Here is a 21,164-nt window from a genome sequence, read left to right as displayed (position 1 = left end):
CATTTTAATCTATTTATCTTTACTTTTAATGTTGTGGAACGTCTCAGAAATAACTAGGCACTGTTATTACACAGATGAAAACAGACATAACCAGTCCTTCCCTCAGCCTCTTTATTTTCTCTCTTGAAGTTAATAAAAGGGAAAAAAAGATGCAGGATGTCTTGTTACCAAGAAACCACAAAGTGCAAGAAACTCTGAAGACTTTTTCATGACGGAAAAATTTACATCTTTTACCTCTGACTGTTCCAAAGTGCCATGATGAGATTTACTACAAAGAGCATCAGCGAGGTCTTTGCACTTCTAAAATCCAACACAGCCAGACTTCACAGTTGAGGAAGTCGATCAGTCTGATAGAAGCACAATGAAGATGCTGAACTTTGCTCCATTTGTGAAATGGAACAGTTCGTCTTTGTGGATTTTACACCCGGGGTGTCTACTGACCCACCCACCCCAAGAAAATAACACCACTTACAGAAGGTTGAAGTCATTGTTCAGTTTTTAATACCAAAAATACAAGTAATAACAATTTACAGTGTATGAAGTGTAAATAAATAATCGAACGGAACACTAGGTTTGTGAAACACGGCCCTGCACGACCACTACAATATGAACTTGAAAAATAGTGCTGAAAAGCATTAACAATGTTAAAGTCTACGATCCTCCACCTCCTTTGGCAGCATTACAAACTTCTGATGATAAGCTTTCCATTACTCTGGACTACAGCCGAATAGGCCTTTTTTTTTTTTTTTTTTAAATACGCTTTGGCTAGACTCCATCATTTTACTCCATTACGTTTATTTTCTTCCCCACCCTTTGTAGTGTGTTTGCAAGTCACCTTAAAATAGAAATTCTTATAAAAAAAAAGGGTCCAAATTCTACAGTATATACACAGCCATACTGTGTATAAGCCGTACTACAGTACCAGGTGTCGATACAATAGCAAAATAATGAGAGCAAAACCAAGTCCGAATTCAGTTGCGATCAGTTAAGGCGCAACATTTGGCTTGGATTTAAAGAGAGAACTAATCAGGAGTAAAAATGGAAGGCACATATCTGACCCAGCACCTACGCTTGTGTGTGCTTTGTTTAGTTTTTTGGTCAAATGTCCAGGTATGTGATGCACGGTATGTTTGAGGGTATGTGAGTGTTCGGTGGGTGCAGAATTTAAGCTAAGTACTCGTATAATCGAAAAGCTTATCACCAAAAAAAAAAAAAAAAATACAAAACTAGCTAGACTATAGTTTGTTCCTCCACCTTTTTCTAAAGTCTATACAGATTAACAAACTGCTCTGTTATTAAAAAGAACAACAAAACAGGCAAATTGCATTCAGAATGCGTACGCTTAACATCTGATTGCATCTCCACTGCTCGACTGGATGCATGTGCGTCGGAAACATAACGGGAAAGCAATTCCGAATCGGACGGGGTTTCCGTGCATCCCGGCTAAACTCAAATTACTGTGATTAAAATGCACAATGAGCTCAAGTGATTGCATGCTCCATGTGCATACCAATCATTATCTTCCTGATGCATGCTCTTAGTCTGTAAAGTAGGCAGAGATATTCATAAATTTGGTCTGATCCAGAGATATTCTTACTGATAATTATTTATTTTGCCTGAAACATTGTTCTCCCCAAAGGCAACCTAAATGCACATGAACTGGTGACATGAAATCAGTGCATGTATGCAAATTATCCCTAGGTATTTAACATAACACTTTTTTTTTCGGGGGTGGGGGGGTGGGCATTTTGACCAGAGGTAGCCAGTAATGTTTAAAAATTCGACGGACATCTTTTATATATAAATAATAATTTGTAGCAAATCGTAAAATATCACATCGTAACTTAGACGTGAACTAAAAAAAAAAAAGTTCGAAAAGGAAAAAGTTTCTGTATGCATTTGAATACAAAAGGAAGAAACTTAGCGTTAAGCTAAGTTTACTAGTAAGACAATGGTGTCTTATGAAAGAAAACGGAAATATCTTGTATATTTATGTATAGATGCATTACATTAACATATCTGATGTTTGTGTTCTAATCCTTCTAGATTAACGTAGGACGTCGTACGTGGCTTTCGCTACAGTATTTGCCTTGGATGGAGTTTTTATTACCTGATATTTTTGGACCGGTGACCATTAGAATGTCTCCTGACTTTGTATTTAAACAGTACAAGCAGATAAACACACACTGCCGCACACTGGCTAGTCTGTGGGTTTAAGATACATTCCTGAAACGACGCTTTGTTTGCTCCAAACGTGCCAAAGTAAGCGTCAATAGCACCGGAAAAAAGAACGGCTTAACGACGATCCGCTCCTTTTCTGTGAGCGTAACGGAAGGGTGCGTGCAAAAGATATAAATAAGCGTGATAAATATTAAAACAAATATTGACAAAACGACAAGGTTGGTAACCTAAAACCGTTTCCTTTCTTCCCTTACCATGAAGACTATATAAAAAAATACTGATAAATAATATTACAATGAAGTAAAAGAAGCTGCCCTATGGATGATTAACCCTAATCTTCATTTGTACGGTGTAGAAAAGTGAAGTGATGAGGTACGAAATGCTGTTCAATCAACAAATATCCACCTATGATATTACGCTATGATACTGAATGTTTCCTTGGTTAATTAAAAAAAAAAAAAAAAAAAAAAATCAGTCTTATAACGTTTGATACAATAAAACTACAGAGTTTCTGTAAAGCAGTGTATCAAAAGGATTAAAAAAAAAGTGTCCAAAAATAAACAGACATACATACATTATATATATACTGTATATATAGGCTCTTTTTTTTTTTTTTTAAGTAGATTTTGTGTGTGCAGATTGTAGGTTTCCCCCACACGGTGCTGTGCTGGCCTTATGCACCTATCTTCCCTGCTGCTCCTTGCTCAGTATGATGCTGATGAAGTCGTGCTCCTTCATGTGCTCCATCAGCTGTTCTTTACTGGTGGACTCGAAGCTGCAGACCGGGCAGCAGAAGAGCAGCATGCAGTACTCCAGGGCTGCATTTGGAACCCCGGTGCCTCCTTTCCTCATCGGTAACCCCGACGCTCTCTGGGCTGAAGGACGCGACGTCTTCTCCTTCTGGTTCAGGATGAGATATGGACGGTCTGCAGATGGATCCAGGCCTGATTTTGAAGGCACGACTGGAGACCTTATGCCGAAACAAAGAAACAGTGACGGAAAAATAAAAAGGAGAATGTTTGAAAGGTTACTTTGTCTAAGTGCTGTATAATAAATTAGCTGACAAGACCATGAATATTTTACTATATCCATAAGCCAATGATTAATGTTCAATGTGTTAATGAAAGACGTGTCTGCATTTCTGTGTGTCTGAAGAACATCTGAGAGACACGTTCTTGTTGGTACCCATGTTATAACCAGATACCAGCCGTGCTCTCTTGTACACACACTCACACACTCACACTCACACACTCACACACTCACAGCCATTTTACCAAGAAAACAGATACTGGTTCTAAGTTAGTCAACACTTCTTCCATAAATGTTATATAAACCTTTCTAAACCCAACTGCATGAAATAATAAAATAAGAATAACTTTGTTGTAAAGCTGGTTGATATTTCGATTAGACACTGTGGCTCGTCTGCTGTACAAGCTGTTACTATAGAAACAATAATATATTCACACACAGCAATATTATTAATATTACACTTATAATACAGTCCGAACTATCAATGCTGTTATATCAAACAGAATGCACATCTTTTGACCAATCATATTCAAGCATTCACCCATGCTGTGGTTTAATCCATTTTTTCCCGAAACGTGTTGCTCTCTAATGTATCATGTCCGAAATTTAAGGAAGCGCATAATATACATTTCCCTAATGATGATATAATTACACTATGGAGTTCCATCTATCCAGCATCTCGATTGAGTTTGAAACATTATGGTCTCTAAATCAGGACTCGATGTAGAGATTTGGGATTAAAGCTCAGACCCGTGCACACGTGTGATTGGCATATTGGCACAGTATGAGCTCAGGGATACAAGATATATCCTCAAGCTCGAAAACAAACAGCCAGCGGTTGCTCACCGCTATTTCCGTACATGTCAGTTTCACTTTGGAGAAACAGATGTCCGATCATTTCTGTTCTCCTTCCTCGCTGACACGTCTGGAATCCTAGCAGATGTGCCCAAGTTTATTTTACATGTTTGCCTAAAGTACACCAGCATTCTGTATTGAAAAAGGTATAACGTTATAGTCTTCCAAGCGGTGTTATTACGCTTAATTCCCTGGTCGTAATCTTTATGTATTGATGTTAATATTCTATTTATATTATGATGCATATAGTATAGCTTTCCTACCGTGTAAACATATGAACCAACCATAGATGAGGATGATTAAACAAAGTGCCTTGTTAAAAACAACGGAGTGGTTCTGATTAGCCACAAGCAAGCGAAAATTGCTTCGTAGACTGGTGCAGAAAAACCACCTCGCTGAAATGAGGCAAGCAAAACAATTACTGCAGATAAATGAATAAACAAGCTGCTTCTTCCTTGTTGCCGCATGAAGCTATGTTCACAAATGCAATGATTTTATCACTGGAAGTCGCCAGTCACGGCACAACGAAGTCTCAGTAGGCGTCCCTACTAATGGTTGCAATAGTAATAATATTTATCAGTGGGTGATGCGACTAACGTTCCCAATCGGTTTTCTTCCCATTCGAATGAAACATTGTAAAGCGAGGTTTGGTCTTTGTGCATACAATTTAGCAGCGTCTATCTGCATCATACCATCCGCATTGTTGTCACTGGACACGCAAACATCTAGTCGGCGACAGTCGCAGTCGCTCCTATCCGACAGAAGACACCGGCTCTTGTTAAAAACGATGATCTGTTTTTTTTTTTTGCTGCAAGTCAAAGTTTAAGTGAAAGTAACTTTATCTCTTCTGTCTCAGGTGGAATAGGTGTAAATCTACTCCAACCGACAGACAGCTAAAGAATACATACAGACAGTGCTGTATAACTTTCTGAAGAGAAACCAAACACTACACCATGTACAAACGTTCACTCAATTAATTCAGGCTCCTTTAGGAATATTGGACAAGTTTAGTTTGATATCTTGTTGCTGTGTGCTTTATTGACTGCTCTCTGTTTCATGTCTCCATAGTAAGCTTGAGTAGAAATCAGACCTATTTGCCGGATTTCTATAAATACATGGAAAACAGTAGTAAGACGGTCCACCTGTCCACACATGCCCACAGGCATTCTACACATGAGCTAATGCCCTAGAGACGTTTCCAACTCCCTTATATGATGTTTGAGGTCTTTGGTTTCTTGGATCGTCTCTGAAGCCCTGATCTTCCTGAGCACACCTACATTCCTTCAGTCATTGAGCTATAACTCAAACCGGGCCTGAGCTTACTTCTTCCAACTCCTGAGGTGCCCAAACAATCGGACTCCTAATTGTTATGAAATCTTTGAACGGCTTCCTGAACTCGCTCCTGATCCGACTTCCGATTCTGTTGAGATTTTCTTCGCCTTTTCCTGTGCGTTCCACGACCATAACAGATCTTCCTGGATGCTCTTATTACCCAAACAAGCTTCTATTATTTTATCCAATACTTATTTTTTTTATTTTTTACATTTTTGGTCTCTCTTTTGTTCTTTGATTATATACCTTCTCTCAGCCTCTAATAAAATGTCATCGGATCCTGGCTACCTATTTAAGCCTTATTATAGCATAAGCACATTATATAACCTTTCATATTATCTATATAACACCTGCAGTGGCTACACCTCTAATATGTACTATTACCTCTGACACATATGCAAGCATGTGAGCTCTGTGTGCTTCACGCACATTCATACGTCACTCTGAATGAGGGCATCTGGCAAATGCAGAAAAATGTAAGTGTGTGCATGAAGGAGGAGGGCGAAAAATAATAATAATTCCAAAACAACAAACCAGACTTAAAGTGTAGCAGAACTGTTTCAGCACTTCCTCAGAATATGCTACACTGACTGCAGGATATTTATTAATAAAGTAACCACAAAGGATTGAAGGTGACACTCACCTGCTGCTTTGAGACATGGCCTCGTTGATTGCCCGGTTCACTTGTTCGTAGTTATAGTTCTGATCCCCGGCGTGTTTCCACATGTGAGACTTGAGGGACGGAGGATGACTGCACACGTATCCACAGAGGGAGCATCTGAGCCGGAGCAGACGAAGAAGAATAAAATCAATTGTTTGTCTTCTTTTCCATCTACTATATCCGCCTATTCTTTACTCTACCAGATTGATGCGCTGTTTTGTAAACTAGCATGAAGTATTCCAGGCTCAACAACTAACTACAGGAAACAAAAGGAGTAAAAAAATAAAAAATAAAGGACAGGGGAACTGTGCAGAGGAGTTTCATTTTTACGCTGTATAAATTCAGTGTGTTACCTTATGTCGTATCTCTATATAGAACTCTGCTGTATCGTTTTGACCTTTAGTTCAGCACATCTGTTCATTGTGATTCATATCCACTTCATCTTCCTTCTAGCAAATTAAGATAAACTGCCAGAGGTGGACAAATGTTAAGTTCATTAGCTAACCCACCAGGCAAATAAAAGCTCCACTGTGCTGCCTGCTCACGTGTACCGGTCGCCTGGAAACCTAAATGACTAGGCAAAAAAGTGGTAGTTAACACAACTTAAAAACATGTGGTGAGTTAATTAGCTAGTTAAGTCCACCAAGTTGTCTGGGTGTTACTGATTATATAGCTCCGGCTACAGATTATATGCCTTCTGATTATAAACTTTAGGCATGTGATACAAGAATGGGAAGAAACATTGGCAATAAATAACATGGGAATGTTTCCCAGGTGTCTTTAATTGTGTAGAATACAATACCTGGAACATCTAAACGATTTCTGAGCTAAACTTTCGGCATGACAGAACGAGAGAGGCTTTAGTTAAACAAAAGAAATGCATCTGTTTGACCTGCCACTCGTGTAGCATTGTTAAGCAGCTGTACAGGACCGTAGAACAAATTCCCACGATTAGACGTGTCAGTTTGATTGACAGGAGAGGGGACGGCCATTCCTTCTACCCGCACAGCAGAACCAATTATTTCCTTTTGGAATCCCCAGTCATGGAGCGTTATGTCAGGATTCACACTCTCCATCTCCCGAACATTAAAGAAAAAGCTTTGACTGTTGAGCCACTCGAGAGTTCAGGAGGATAAAAGCGGTTGGCTTCTCTCTGCCTGCTCGGTGCCATGTTGCTCACCTGTACTGCTCAAGCAGCTGCACAGCCTGGTGCTCCTGTGGGTGTCTCTTCATGTGGCTCTTCAGGCTGTTCATGTTGGTGGTGGCAAAGTCACAGCTGCAGCACCTGTAGCAGATCACAGTGGACATAAACACACTCCGAAAAGCTGAAAGCAGAAAAACGACCTCTCTCAACTCCCCAACAACAGAGTAATGACTCCTCCCAGTGTAATTTTTTTTAAAGTTTATTTGCAAGGCTGGTTGGGATGTGTACAATCACCCCACAGCTCTGCATGTGAAGTAAGAGGCCATTTGTATGGAGTCTGTGCTCAAAGAGTGGTGTTCAGGCAAGTGTTAGTTGAAAGGGTTGCACATCTCTGAGTGGCTGTTTGAAGTAGGAGTAGGTTAGAGGTGCAGAATGGTGGAAAGACAACTCCACGTGCTCAAAGAGGCCCCGCTGAGAGCTGGAAAAAGTACAAGTGTGTATATTTGTGTGTGTGCAAATCTTTCACACCCACACCCAATACCACAGAAAGCACTCTGCTGTCTTACTCACATAAATGTGTCCAATTAATTAAACTTAAGTTTTACTGCCCTCTTGTGGTTAAAAATTTTAGAGCAGTTACACACACCGTCACCATATGAACTTCCAGCCGAAAGGATTTAATAATGGGTTTAATTTGCAATTCACCCACTTGATGAATGCTTTAATTTTTTTCTGCTAAAGAGGGGGACAGAAAATCACTATGCTGTCTGCCACTTCCACCGTGCCCCACTCAAAGCACAGAGCTCAAGCGAGTGCTAGTTGAAAGAGCTACGCGTCTCTGAGGGACTGTTTGAAGTAGGCGTAGGTGAGAGAAGCAAAATGGACGAGAGATGTCTGCATGCATAAAAAGGCTCTGCTAAGAGCCAGAGAACGAGATCCATTATATGACGATCTTTCTTTCTACATCTAAAACCCCACTGTTTTAATGTTTTTTTTCCCCCATTCATTTGTCTTCAGTAACCGCATCATCCCGGTCGAGGGTTGTGGTAGATCCAGAGCCAAGCCTATCGAGGCAGGAATGCACACCTGATGCAACACTAGTCCATTTTGGCTTCCTCAAGTTATAAAATATACTCAAGCTTAGCTAAAGTTACATAACCGGTGAACAAGACGGAGGCTTTAAAGCTCGTTTTAAGTTATTCTAATGTTAAATTTTTCCAAGTATGGCCATTTAATTCATAAATTAACCAATGACAACTTTAAATTAGAAATTATTGTATAAACTCAAAATCTCCCCACCACTTGGGCCATTTTCATGCATTTCTACCATTTTATAGATAACACCTACACATATGTCCCCTGAAATGCTTTATAAATAAAATTTAGGCTTTACTTCCCCCTTGTGGTTGAATGACGCCATTACACACAATTTAAAGGATTTACATCTACACTTCACCTTGTAAACACTTAGGCATGCTGAACTTCTGGCTTAACAAAAAAAGAAAGTTTTCCCAGTGTTGCTGAGAGAGTAGACACACACCTGTAGGGCTTGTCAGAGCTATGTATCCTGCGATGATTCCGCACTCCGACGTAGGTAGAGCTGGTATAATCACACATGTCACATTTATACACCTTCTGCTCACTGAAACAATCTGCAAAAAACGTACATACAAAAACACACCCAGACATGAGCACCATTATACAGGGCTTTCTGATAGACATAAAAAAGTACAAAAAAAAAAACCCCTAAATGTCGAAAATGTTTATGTGGACAGGATAATAAAGAATAAATTCTGAAAATCTAGCACAATAATATCAACCTAGTACATCATTAGATGAAGTTATTAGTATTTTTTATTATTATTAAATTATAATAATAATTGAATAATAATAATAATAATAATAATAATAATAATAATAATAATAATTTAATAATAATAAAATTATTATAAATCCTAGCTTTATTCATATTTTTTTTGTATATATTATCTAGTATGGGCTATTTATCCTGTTTTCTGATTTTATTGATGTTATTGTTGAGTGTGATGGCCCAGAAAAAAAAAAGGCTTGTATAGGAAGAACTAACTCATAGGAACATGTTCCAGTGGTTGGAGTTTTATGGTGTTGGCACCGGAGCAGGTTTTCAGGACAGTGCTTTGTGTGTTATTACACTGACTGACTGCATTTGAACTGTTTTTGTTGGCTCACTTGCAGCAGAATAGCATGGGATAGTTTGGGCCTTTTTACACCTGGTCACTTCATGTGTTTTCTCTGATCTGACAGATATCTGATTTGTTAAAACTGCTAGATTTACATTAGGCCACATAAATGCGTCTCGGCGAATCGGATATCAATCCGATCTTTCTACTCCTGCCCAATTTTACTTCATTTCTGGGGTAATTGATATGGAACACGCTTTGGTGTGTGCGGTTGCTACTGTACAAAAAGCAGCATTTACTGTTTGCTGCATTTTCGCTGGCGACAGCAGAGCATTTTAAGACCCAACGAGACACCTGGGTGAAAGATCGGAGCTGGTGGGAAAACATATTTGTTTCTGGCGTGATGCACGACTCGCGCGTCACCTGCGAGTCACGTACTTCCGTTTGGGAGGAGTATAGCGCTGACGTATGTGGCTTAAACAACCACATGCATTTACACCTGTCCAGTTTCACCTGAAATGCGTCCCAGACCACCTCCTGAAGGGGTTTGAGTAATCGGATTTATATCCGTCTCGAAACCGTTTCGGGGGGCATTTACACCTGGTCTTTTTACGATCGGATAGCTATCGGATCACAGAAAACGCATGAAGTGACCAGGTGTAAAAACCCCTTTGACAATGGGCTGCTGTAATGGTGTGACTCTCACCCTCTTCGGTCATCACGGACTCGTCTACGTTCGCTTTGGTTTCGCCGACAGGCGTGAGGGCCGCTGCGGTGTCGCTGATCCCTTGATGCTCTCTCTCGTGGTCTCTCATCTGACTCTGAACGTGGCATAAATAAATAAGTCAGAAATTCATCACAGTCTCCATATTTAGAAATGGCAAACTTTATAATAGGATTAGCTTCCAGTGCTGTGCACAGGGCTTGGACAGCTTCTCTGCACAGAGCTTTATACACCGTTTAGCATTTTTAATTCAAATCACACAAATTAACTATTTAACTCAAAGTCTAAAAAAAAATGTAGGGAGGAAAGAAAGGGAGAAATGCGACATTGTGGACTTTGAACATTGTTTACGGGTTATTGCGAGTAAAGAATTATACAACTTAAAGCAACAGGATGTTTGTACTGTATAAACTGGTGCTTGTAATCCATTAAATATGACTCTTTAGTCTGATAAACAGCATTCAATAACAAATGTCTCAGGTAACATGTTTTTGTCTTTTGTCTGTTGGAATAATGCTAATAAAACATTACACTAGTTGTCAGTTTGTAAGCTGCAAATGTTTTTCTTTCATGTTTTAATGTGTCTGTAGGTAACTTTCAGTGTGTTACTGCTCATTACGGTGTGATCATTCGAAACTAACGGAATTAATCAGAGATCTTTTGCATTCTACAGAATGTTATTTAAAAATCAAGAGAAACCGGAATCCTGTCTTGTGTCTCTCTTAGAATGAAGCACCTTAAAACCATTGAAAACATGACTCGAAGGATGAAATCATAAGTATGGACCCTGAAGAAGCAGAAAAATTCAACACTTTTCAGAGCTGCACAAAACCAAAAAAAAAAAAGAAGAAAAAGAAAAAAATAATTTCGATAAATTTCCATTGACGTGTTTGGGAGAAAGCATCTACGAGAAAGCATCAAGGGAATAAAATGCTCCTGTGATAAATTGTTCACATCCCTCCTTTGAATATTTTTTTCTTCAAATATGAACATGCTGAAAAATATGCAAGGAGTGAAAATGCAAGCAACAGCTGTACTTAAGTTTAGTGTAAAGAATGTCAAGGCGTTTTTAAATATTTAATTTATAACAAATCATTTAAATAGCAGTGTATGTATTATCAATGAGAAAAATTAAGCACACAGCGACAAATAAGGAGCGTCGCATTTGTGAATATGGCCGCATACGATAAGCGTTAAAATTCAGAAACGAGGCATAAAAGCAAGTGCCAATATTTATACCTAGAGGCCAGGGTTCAATAAGTTATTATCATTTAGTAACACGTAATAACTTTTGTTCATTCATGTTATAAAGGATAAATAAATAAATAAATAAATAAATAAATAAATAAATACACCCATATTGATTGCTTATTCATGTCCATGATGTGTTAATGTTAACTAATGAAGCAAATAATATTAAAGTATGGTCCCTTTATTTAAAGCAATACAACTGCATTTTAAAGATTAGTTTTGATGCTTATGACTTTTTAATCTTACACAATTTAATTTTTAACTTTGTGTCTAATCGAATCGACTCCCTGCTGTTCTGGGAAGTGGTGCGATGTGCTTTTTCTAATAAATCTGGGTACTTATATATGCTCAGATTAAAAGTAGCTTTCAGGAGCAATTACTTCATCATATCATATATTACATCTATCTTTATTTTAAATATTACTTGGCATTGTCTACGATTGCTTATTTGGAACCACAATCAGGTGGTGCAGGTATCGCCGCGGCTTTGTCGCATCAGAAAATCATTTCGTGTGCATCATTTCATGTGCAAAAAATCATTTCATGTGCAATAAAGGAAATTATTTATACAAACCTATATATGCTGCATGCCTTCATTTGCATATGGGAACATTATAAGCTGTGCCATTTTATGATGCAATAACATTTACCATTACATAACAGTGACCATTTATGTACTTTGACCAGTGCTGTGCATTACATTTATACTACAATTTCACATTACGGAGTTTATGTTGACGTTAAAAACAGAGATAAAAGTCTTTAATAACATATTGATAAGAAACGTGTTTCTCAGATATTCTTTGGATAGTTCAGATCTAGAAGCCAAAAGGTTCTTTGCTCACTTAAAGCTTCTACATTGAAGGCTAAAAAGTTGGGTTTTATCTCGAACATTCAATTTTCCCCTGCAAAACTATCAAAAGAACCTATAGGGATCTCGTTGTATCCATCGATTTAATGGCACATTATAGGTCTTATGTTACTATTTGGTATAAAATGTTTGCCTCATGCATAATCACCTTATAGTGGAAAATCTCTGGGCAGTGCTTGCACTGGTACATGCGGCTCTTGCGGTGGTGGATCATATGGCTCTCCAGATCGCTGCTGTCTAAGGCAATGTGTTTGCAAATTGGGCATTGGTAAGGATGCCTCTGCCTGTGAACACGGAGGTGTTGCTTGACATAGCCCTTGTTTCCACTGCTGTAAAGGCAGAGACGGCAGCGGTAGGGTCTGTCGCTCCCTGCAACGTACTCCACCAGATCGGCTTCTGTGGTCGATGAATCGTCTGCCACATCCACCTCTCCCGTAGCCATACTGTCATTCAGAAGCTGTGGATTGTCCTGTAGCTCCCTCAGAACGTCTTCATCAGAGGCATTCTGATCGGCCCTTTCTCGTAGTCGTTCAATGACAGTCAGTAAAGAGATGCTGATTCCAGCTTTTGAAGGTCCTTCCAACATTATTCCATCCCTGGAACCGTGGCTGAGGTTCAAAAGGGTGGTTGACCCTGGCATCTCGGCCACCAGCTCTGCTGAAGGTACCTTTGCATTAGATACAGCAGAAGCAGCTGACAAATCAAATATTTTCTGGCCTGTGTCAGAAATAACACTCGAAGTACCCTTAACAGTCGACTTGCTCAACTCTGGAGCTCTCAACGGCATAGCCACAAGGGCTTCAGCTGCCAAAGAGTGCAATCGCAAGCACTCTGAGTGAGTCCTTCTACGAACTGGAGGCACACTGTCCTCTGGAGGTGGACCAGTCTCCTGACTCTCGATTTCCTGATGCTCATCGCTACCATTCCAGTCAATCAGAACCTGCTCCTCACAAAACAAGGGGTGAGATTGTCTCTCGGTTCCCACTTCCTGGGAAGCTAGTAAGTTCTTGTATCCAGACGCCTCTGGGCTGAGGAGCAGAGGCTGGCTGGTTACAGGTTCTTCAGAGCAGGGCAGCCTCTCAACAATGACGTTAACATGGCCAGCACTGTTGCCACTAGAGCTGATGATCTTCTGTACTGAAGACAACAAGCTGTCAGTGCTCATCTGCTGGTTTTCTGTCTCCAACTCCAGCTCCATTTGAGCCTCAGGAGTCACTTGAACCTCCCTAATCGGCTCCTCTGACAGAGCTCCTTCGACAGAGAAAACGCTCTGCATAGGGTTTTTAAGTTCCTCCACTCTTGCTGACACCACATCACCCTCGTATTTCACACTTGCGGATGCACACAATTCCAAATGAATGGAACGAGCACTACGCAGAACCTGAGCTTGTTCTCCAAAAGGTGTGAGAACCACAACATCCTCACGCTTTTTACACAGCGCTAAGGATGGGTTGCTGGTCAGAGTATATAAAGGGTTAACCTCATGCTGATCAGCATCATCTTCGAATATAGGGTATGAGCAATCGACCAAGCCAGCATGTTTCCATGCATGTGTTTTTAAATTGCGCTGCTGCCCGCATTCATAACTGCAAATCAAGCAGTGATACCGACCTTGCTCGTATCTGTACCACTTCTTGGGGGTTCTTGGCATTTTCTCCAATTCAGGCTCAGATCTCACAGTAGAGTATCCTATCCTACCCTGCAGATTTCCTTTTACTGACCCGGTCTGCTGCTCTGCAGGGGATCTCTCGGTGTAGTCACCATCCTCAAAGTGGAGCCTGACATGCGCCTCCAGGTCCTTCTGATGGTTGGAAGTAAAACAACACTCTGAGCACATAAGAATAAGGTCATTGTGCTGCTCATCATGCTGCTTCATATGCTCTTTCAAAGCATTTAGCGTGGGGGAAAGAAAGCGACACAGGCTGCACTGGTAGCACGCAACCATGGGGGCATTTCTGTTAATCGTGTCCTGCTCTGTGATTGGCACTGGGGCACAATTAAGATCCTGGCAGTCCTCTATATGCTCCTTGGTTCTTTTGGAGGGTGAAACCCCCCTGCTGCCTTCTCTGCTATCCGCCACCATTACTGAGGCACAGGTCATGGAAGGACGCTTTTTCCCTGAGAGGGTGCATTGCCTTGGCCTTTTCTCCACTATCTTACTCAGCTTCTCGATCACCTGGATGAGAGAATCTGCAGCTTGCTTGTGCTGCTCCTGCTCTTTTTCCATATCATGAATGTGTGAATCAGGGGTGAAGACATCCTGACGATCCCTTGAACAAGGGACTACGATGGCAACACCACTGCTGTCCTCCATACCTACGTAAATCAGAAACAATACCTCCATGAAATTTGCCAAATGACGTTTCTTCGAGTTACATGTACAAAAGCATTCATAAAAATAATACAAGTGTCTTACAGCCCTGAAGTGAAGTAAACAAAAAATATACAGCAATAATGCTACATTTACTTTGCCAACTTAGCAGGAGCGTCGAATAAAAACTTCAGTGTGAGAGATGAGCTGTGTCGCATATAAAGGATATTATTTGAGTCTAGATTGTGCCTTTCTCTCTCTCTCTCTCTCTTAATTTGCGAGGTGATTGTGTAAAGAGAACAGGAAAGTTATATCAAGGCTCTGTTCTAGACTTTATTTTGCTTGGTTTAGTAGGCGTTATGAAAACATTTGTCATCCTTGCACTTTATTTAATCCAAAGAGTAAAAACAATCCTATCGTCTGCCTGATTGTGCCTCAGTTGATGGCTGTGGTGAAGCAGGTGGTGTGATTTGGAACAAGCAGCTTGTGCTATAGTTATAACTATAGTTATAATGACCCTACGTTCTTAACAATATTGAATTTCACTGAATAACGAATTTCACTGTACTCTAAATAGGAAAACTAAGGCATCCACTATAAAAATGAAAACGTTTGTAAAGCAGGTGTAGGATTTTATTTTTCTGATTGACTTGTCCACCATTTAAAAAAGTGAAAATTGAGATGATAAAAAATTAGCTTGTTCCTGAGCAAGTGAAATGTCTGCCCATTTAACAATACACTGGAACAAACATAAAATATTAATGTTATTAATTAATATTAATGTGTTAGAAACAAATACATGCCTCTGAGCACTCATTTACTGTCATTACATCAGCTAATATTATTTTTTATCAGTTCTGCCATGCTTGCTGTTCTTTGATTTATTTGGATTTATAACATTTAACAGACATCCTTATTCAGAGAGACTTTCTCTTATTTTTATACAACTAGGCATTTTACACCAGCAACTTGGGATTGAGATTTGAAACACAACCTTCTGATCAGAAGCCACCATGTCTTAACACAGCCCAATTTTATACCTAAATGGTGTTGCAGTCGGTATATCTGAGTCCAGATTTTTTTTTTTTCCTACAAACAGAGAGAAAAATATTCCCTGTTTAGTTACATAGATTGTGCACACAGGTGTATTTAGACTGTTGGTTTTGGATAGTGCATAATCTCTTGTGGTAATACCACAATTATATTAGACAGTGTTTTCTCTCACAACACAAGAATTGAAACGCACTAATTCTTACTCCTGATGGTGACAATCCCGAAGTGTAACTAAACAGCAAACGCCAGCATTTCACAAACTTAAATATCGTTCATTAGTTAATGCCTAGGAGAAGTCAGCTGTTTGGCCATAACAGGCGTTTGACCCTGAGAGGGTCAACAGGAGCCTGGTTTAAAATACCCAATGCTATTATAGCATGCCTGTGATTTATCATGGTGCAGAAACAGTTCTGTGACGTATGGCTTCTTCGGACTAAAGCAAGCTGGCATTTTTGTTCAATTTGGTTTTAGGGTGTGCACGGTTTGGACCTGAACGATTAATACACTTTAGATAAGCCATGTTTATCTATCGGCCAAGTGCGGTCACTTTCTACTAAAAAGAAAGATTTCAGAGTTCATACACTTTCTCTATCTGACCACAAAATATTCCTCAACTTCTGCTTTCTTTGGGAAAGTGGTGTTAAAGAAAGATTTCACTTCCTAGCAGACACGTTAGTCACGTCCTAACACACACACACACACCACAGACAGGCACACACGTGTATTCTAAACACACGTGGACCAAAATAGAGACGGTTAAATGCCGTAATCCTTCACTTTATATTAAAAGGAAAGATTTTGTTCCTACACTTTCTTTATCTGACCACAAAATATCCCTCAACTTCTGCTTTCTTTGGGAAATGGTGTGAAAGAAAGATTTCACTTCCTAACACTAACACACACACACACACACACACACACACACACACACACACACACACACACACACACACACACACACACGTGTATCCTAAACACACTGGGACCAACATAGAGACAGTTAAAAGCCATAGTTGTAGATTTATATGATTTATCTTAAAGGATGTAGAATCTGAGTAGTGTTTATAGTTGTATGTAGCAGCAGTATCAGGGCATGTTTTTATCTCTGTTTCAGTTTAAACCAACATTACAGGATGTGTTTTAACACCAACATACACATTTTTGTTGTCTTTAAACATGAAGTGTGTATTTTAAGTGAAGTAAAAGAACCAAATACAGAAAATATGTGAATAAAAATCTGCTAAAAAAATCCAAAGTGATGTGTATCTCTGATAACGTGTAACGAGGTAGTTTAAGTCGACAGAGATGCTAATAACTGTGTAGATTTTTGTTGGTTTCTCTTTACAACACGAGTGGATCTACACATGGACTCTGGCTGTGTTCCAAACCGCTCCTTACTCCCTATATAGGCGCGATACATAGGGTACGATGGAGCAGCTTGTACCTCGATGCTAGTGCTCTACGTTAAAAAATAAAGGCGTTTGGGACTAAAGCCTTGTCGAAAATAAAACACTTAAACTATTGGTGTTGTTTAATCAATAGCTCGGAATCATGCGACTATTCTAAGCAGCCAGTCCGAGTTACTTACTGATACAGCAACTCTGAGTGATCTTTGGCCTCCGGCGCTTCTGATTCGCAGGTTTTTTACTCTCATGCAGTAAAAAAAAAAAGCTCGCAAAATGGCGACAATAGAAAGTAGATCATGTGACACGGTCGGTCAGGTGACCTTACAGGAGCTTGAACGTGACGTCAACCGTCAAGTCCCGCCTCCTCCTTTTTTAAAGCACTTGTTATTGGACAGTGGGAATGTAAATGTGGTCTATTATCCAACCCCAGTGCCACGTACGCCACGTACGCATATAGCTTTAATACGGTATCTTACACTTGATTAAACGACACGCTGTAATTACAAAATCATTATTTATAGGCTATTAGATTATGTGTGCAAAGGTTTTTGTTTTGGTTACACAGCAGACAACAGAAGATCATTATTCCCTTCTGATCATTAACCAATTAGGATCACAAGCATGCGCACAATAGTTCTTTCTTTCTTTCTTTCTTTCTTTCTTTCTTTCTTTCTTTCTTTCTTTCTTTCTTTCTTTCTTTCTTTCTTTCTTTCATAAAACAGCAAAATGCCAATTCATCACACAAAAGGATATTCAAATTTAACTGAAGTTTATAATTTTGTATGAAAACTCAGGATAGTTTCATGTCCACTATAATCTAATGTAATATAAAATATTATAATGCATGTGCTATAATCATGGACGTGTACATTTCAAATATCTGTGATACTAAACTGAAGGGAGTAAACTCAGAATTTGGTGATGTTCATAGGTTCCAAACTTCAAGCAGTGATTACTATACTATGTATTTGTACTGAAGTTGTTTACACTTCAAATGCTGTTGACTGTACAAATGCACATTTATAATACTTTATTTATAATATTTATAATACTTAGTGTACTTTTGTCAATAATATAATAATTGAAATTAATGAGGGGGCACGGTGGCTTAGTGGTTAGCATGTTTGCCTCACACCTCCAGGGTTGGGGGTTCGATTCCTGCCTCCGCCTTGTGTGTGTGTGGAGTTTGCATGTTCTTCCATGTGTTCTTCCATTGCGCGTGTGTGTGTGGCCTGCGATGGGTTGGCACTCTGTCCAGGGTGTATCTGGCCTTGATGCCTGATGACACCTGAGATAGGCACAGGCTCCCTGTGACCCGAGAAGTTCGGATAAGCGGTAGAAAATTAATTTAATGATTTGAAATGACATTATTTTGACTTATTGATATGGAACATTCGGATGTATTTCAGAGTTTCTATTTGGTACACCCCATTTTTAGACTTTTTAATCCATTTTTTCCATAGATTTGGGTGTCACTCGAACTTCAGTAGAACATGAGATATAACTCAATTTTTCTACAAAGCAGTTAACATGCTCATCAAAACTTTGCTGAAATAGGTGCATAGAAATGTAACTGAATATAAAAATTTCAAGATCTTGAATGTTTCTTTGTTAAAAAGTAAAAATAAAAACACAAAAACTCTCCAGTGTGGTCACAGACTTGGGTTAATGAATCACAATGCATCCATTACATCTATTAGAACTTAGAGAACAAAGCATGAAGCATGTTGAACTACGTGCCAAGGCTGTGAGATCTTCCAGTTTACACTTAAATGCGTATATTTGAGGTGGATGACATACTTGTCCCCATACCGAGTTCCTGTGGAAACATCTGTCTTCCTCTGTGAAGAATGCACAGACTTAAAGAATTAGAGAGCTATGTCGGTAACTCTTGAGACATATGTTGGACTCGTTTGGGAAATGGGACTTCCTTGCATGACTCACAGTAGTAAGTCTGTTTATTGTCATCATCTTGAAGGCGTTTTGACATATTGCACAAGAGGCATTGTTGGACAGAGAAGGCAAATGGACTAAATTTTCCAAACGCATTTCAGCACAAAATGTTACTGTGAACATTACATTAAACTGTTTCTCTTGACAATTTTGAGAAACTATATATGATCCATTTACAGGTCAAAGTACAACATCAACTCTAATCGACAATTTAAAAATGACCAAGCTTTATAATTATGCTGAGTTTAAAAGCTTAGGCTGGGGATGGAGCCAAGACAGAAAGAGATGTACAAATGCCAAAACAAAAGAAACTAGGCAAATTGATTTTTGTGTCTTTGTGATTATTACAGGTATAAAAATATAAAAATACTGGTATATATATATATATATATATATATATATATATATATATATATATATATATATATATATATATATATATATATAGAAACCTACATTTCTTATGGTGACAGTGTGCATCACTATCCATTTCTGCTCAGCTAGTTTAGTGTCGGATCAACAGTGCATCCCTACTGGATGACAAGGCCATAAACTCCGATGAAATTGGAAATGTGATTTATGTGTTATGACAATATCATTGCTATATTAAACAGAATTTAAATTCACTCATTTAAAATTGCTTAAAAAATGAACCTGTTTTAGGAAAAAGACAACCAGTTGATCACTCAGTGATTTTCTCAGTGACTTGCAAAAAATGAATAGTCATGCAACCTTTATTATACAGTATATACAGAGTTATTCTAGGAAAATAAACCATATGTTCTATGTTAATCTCATCATATAGCATCAAATACTCCATATGCTCTCTGTTAACCTCATCATATAACCCCAAATACTCCCTATGCACTATGTTAACAAAATCAGACAAGAGTGAGGCCACAATGTAACATCAGGTACCTAGTCACAGCATACACAAGGAAATTAGAGCTCTATCTCTGAGCTACAGTGCAACCCCTCAGGACCAGTGAATGTGATTAGGCCTCTGTCACAGGCCCTCCTGTGCCGCAAGTGAAATATGAATGAAATTATCTCAGTGTGTGATTTGTGCAATTTGGGTGCGAGAGAAAGAGAGGGAGTAATAAGAGCACATTGGTGCCGTCATTTCTGCGTGCCACGCGATGATGGTCCGGTCTCTCAGCATGGCCCGAGCGGAGGTCGAGCGAAGGGAGGAGGCGAGGGGAGAGGCCGCTAACATCCCTAATGCACAGTTTGGATTTATTGTTTTAATTAAGTACAAAGGCAGTTCATCATAAACTGTTTATGGACGGGAATGCACTGGTGTAAGATGTCGTCTAAGGCATGGGAGGGGAGACAATGAAAAAACCTACCTTGTTTTCTTTTTCAGTTTTCTGCATTCTCCGTAGCGATGCTCTTGTCAAAGTCTTTCATATCTTTGATACATTAAGAACATTTTGACATGAATCACAAATGTCTTATTTCACTGCCGCAGCTTACGTACGGCATCACTCAGATCAGCTATCACCAAGCCGCCCCCCAACCGGCAGTTTTTAAAATGACTCCAGGCTGTGGCATTTTACTTGTCTCATTCCTGTGTATATTCGCACCGTGACACACGTCAAGCAGGATTCTGATGGAAAACCGTAGGTGATTGCAGTGTTTTGTGAATGAAAGCTTCTTTTCTTCTCACTGCTCAAAGCAAAATGACCACAGAATAACTGTGATAGAATGAGGTAGTAACCTGATATATGCCTCAAAATGATGAGGTGCGAGGAAAAAGAGATGTGGGAGGCATTAGATATTAGGGGCAACACAGCCTATATGACCCCAGCCACGCTAAATACACAGTGTTTGATGTGTATTATTCATTTCATCTAGGCAGCAAGGGCTCTGCTATTAGGGGTTCACCCCCTTGTCGGAGTGCTGTGGCCTAATGTAATGTCTCCCCCCATCGCGGTACTTGGTCAAGTTGCATATCTATCTTCTTCCGTGTGATTTTATTAACTCTAATATCCACACTTCCTATTACCCCGGCTGCCTTTCACTCAACTGCACACCGGCTCGACCCCTCTAATTCAGAGTGCCACGAGATATGCTTTCACTCACATTACACTCTAGCCTGGAGCGAAGCAGCCTGTTCCTTTGAAAATGTTGGAATTAGGTTATTTCTATTGATGTATTAAAGTAATTCTTCAGTTTAAGTTATTATTTTAGGATTTTTTTTTCTCTTTTTTTCTTTCAACCCATGATGTCTG

At 39.3% G+C, this 21,164-nt stretch overlaps 1 protein-coding gene across 2 annotated transcripts; it reads right to left on the bottom strand.

The window, feature by feature from the left end:
• Positions 1-478: 478 nt before the first annotated feature.
• znf507 (zinc finger protein 507) lies at positions 479-17,284 on the bottom strand. 2 transcript variants are annotated; one of them, XM_027137136.2, is made up of 7 exons: positions 17,160-17,284; positions 12,356-14,523; positions 10,068-10,182; positions 8,743-8,854; positions 7,239-7,343; positions 6,041-6,175; positions 479-3,151 (listed from the first exon to the last, which is right to left on the bottom strand). In XM_027137136.2, the coding sequence occupies exons 2-7, from the start codon at positions 14,519-14,521 to the stop codon at positions 2,863-2,865; spliced, it is 2,922 nt and encodes a 973-aa protein (XP_026992937.2). In that variant the 5' UTR covers positions 14,522-14,523; positions 17,160-17,284; the 3' UTR covers positions 479-2,862. The 2 variants fall into 2 exon arrangements, with proteins under 2 accessions (XP_026992937.2, XP_047677434.1); XM_047821478.1 differs by lacking the exon at positions 17,160-17,284 and adding an exon at positions 15,559-15,606.
• Positions 17,285-21,164: the final 3,880 nt, after the last annotated feature.

The sequence above is a fragment of the Tachysurus fulvidraco genome, chromosome 1 (genome assembly GCF_022655615.1).
Source record: "Tachysurus fulvidraco isolate hzauxx_2018 chromosome 1, HZAU_PFXX_2.0, whole genome shotgun sequence".
Lineage (NCBI taxonomy): Eukaryota > Metazoa > Chordata > Actinopteri > Siluriformes > Bagridae > Tachysurus > Tachysurus fulvidraco.
This window is presented reverse-complemented; position numbering and strand designations above follow the sequence as displayed.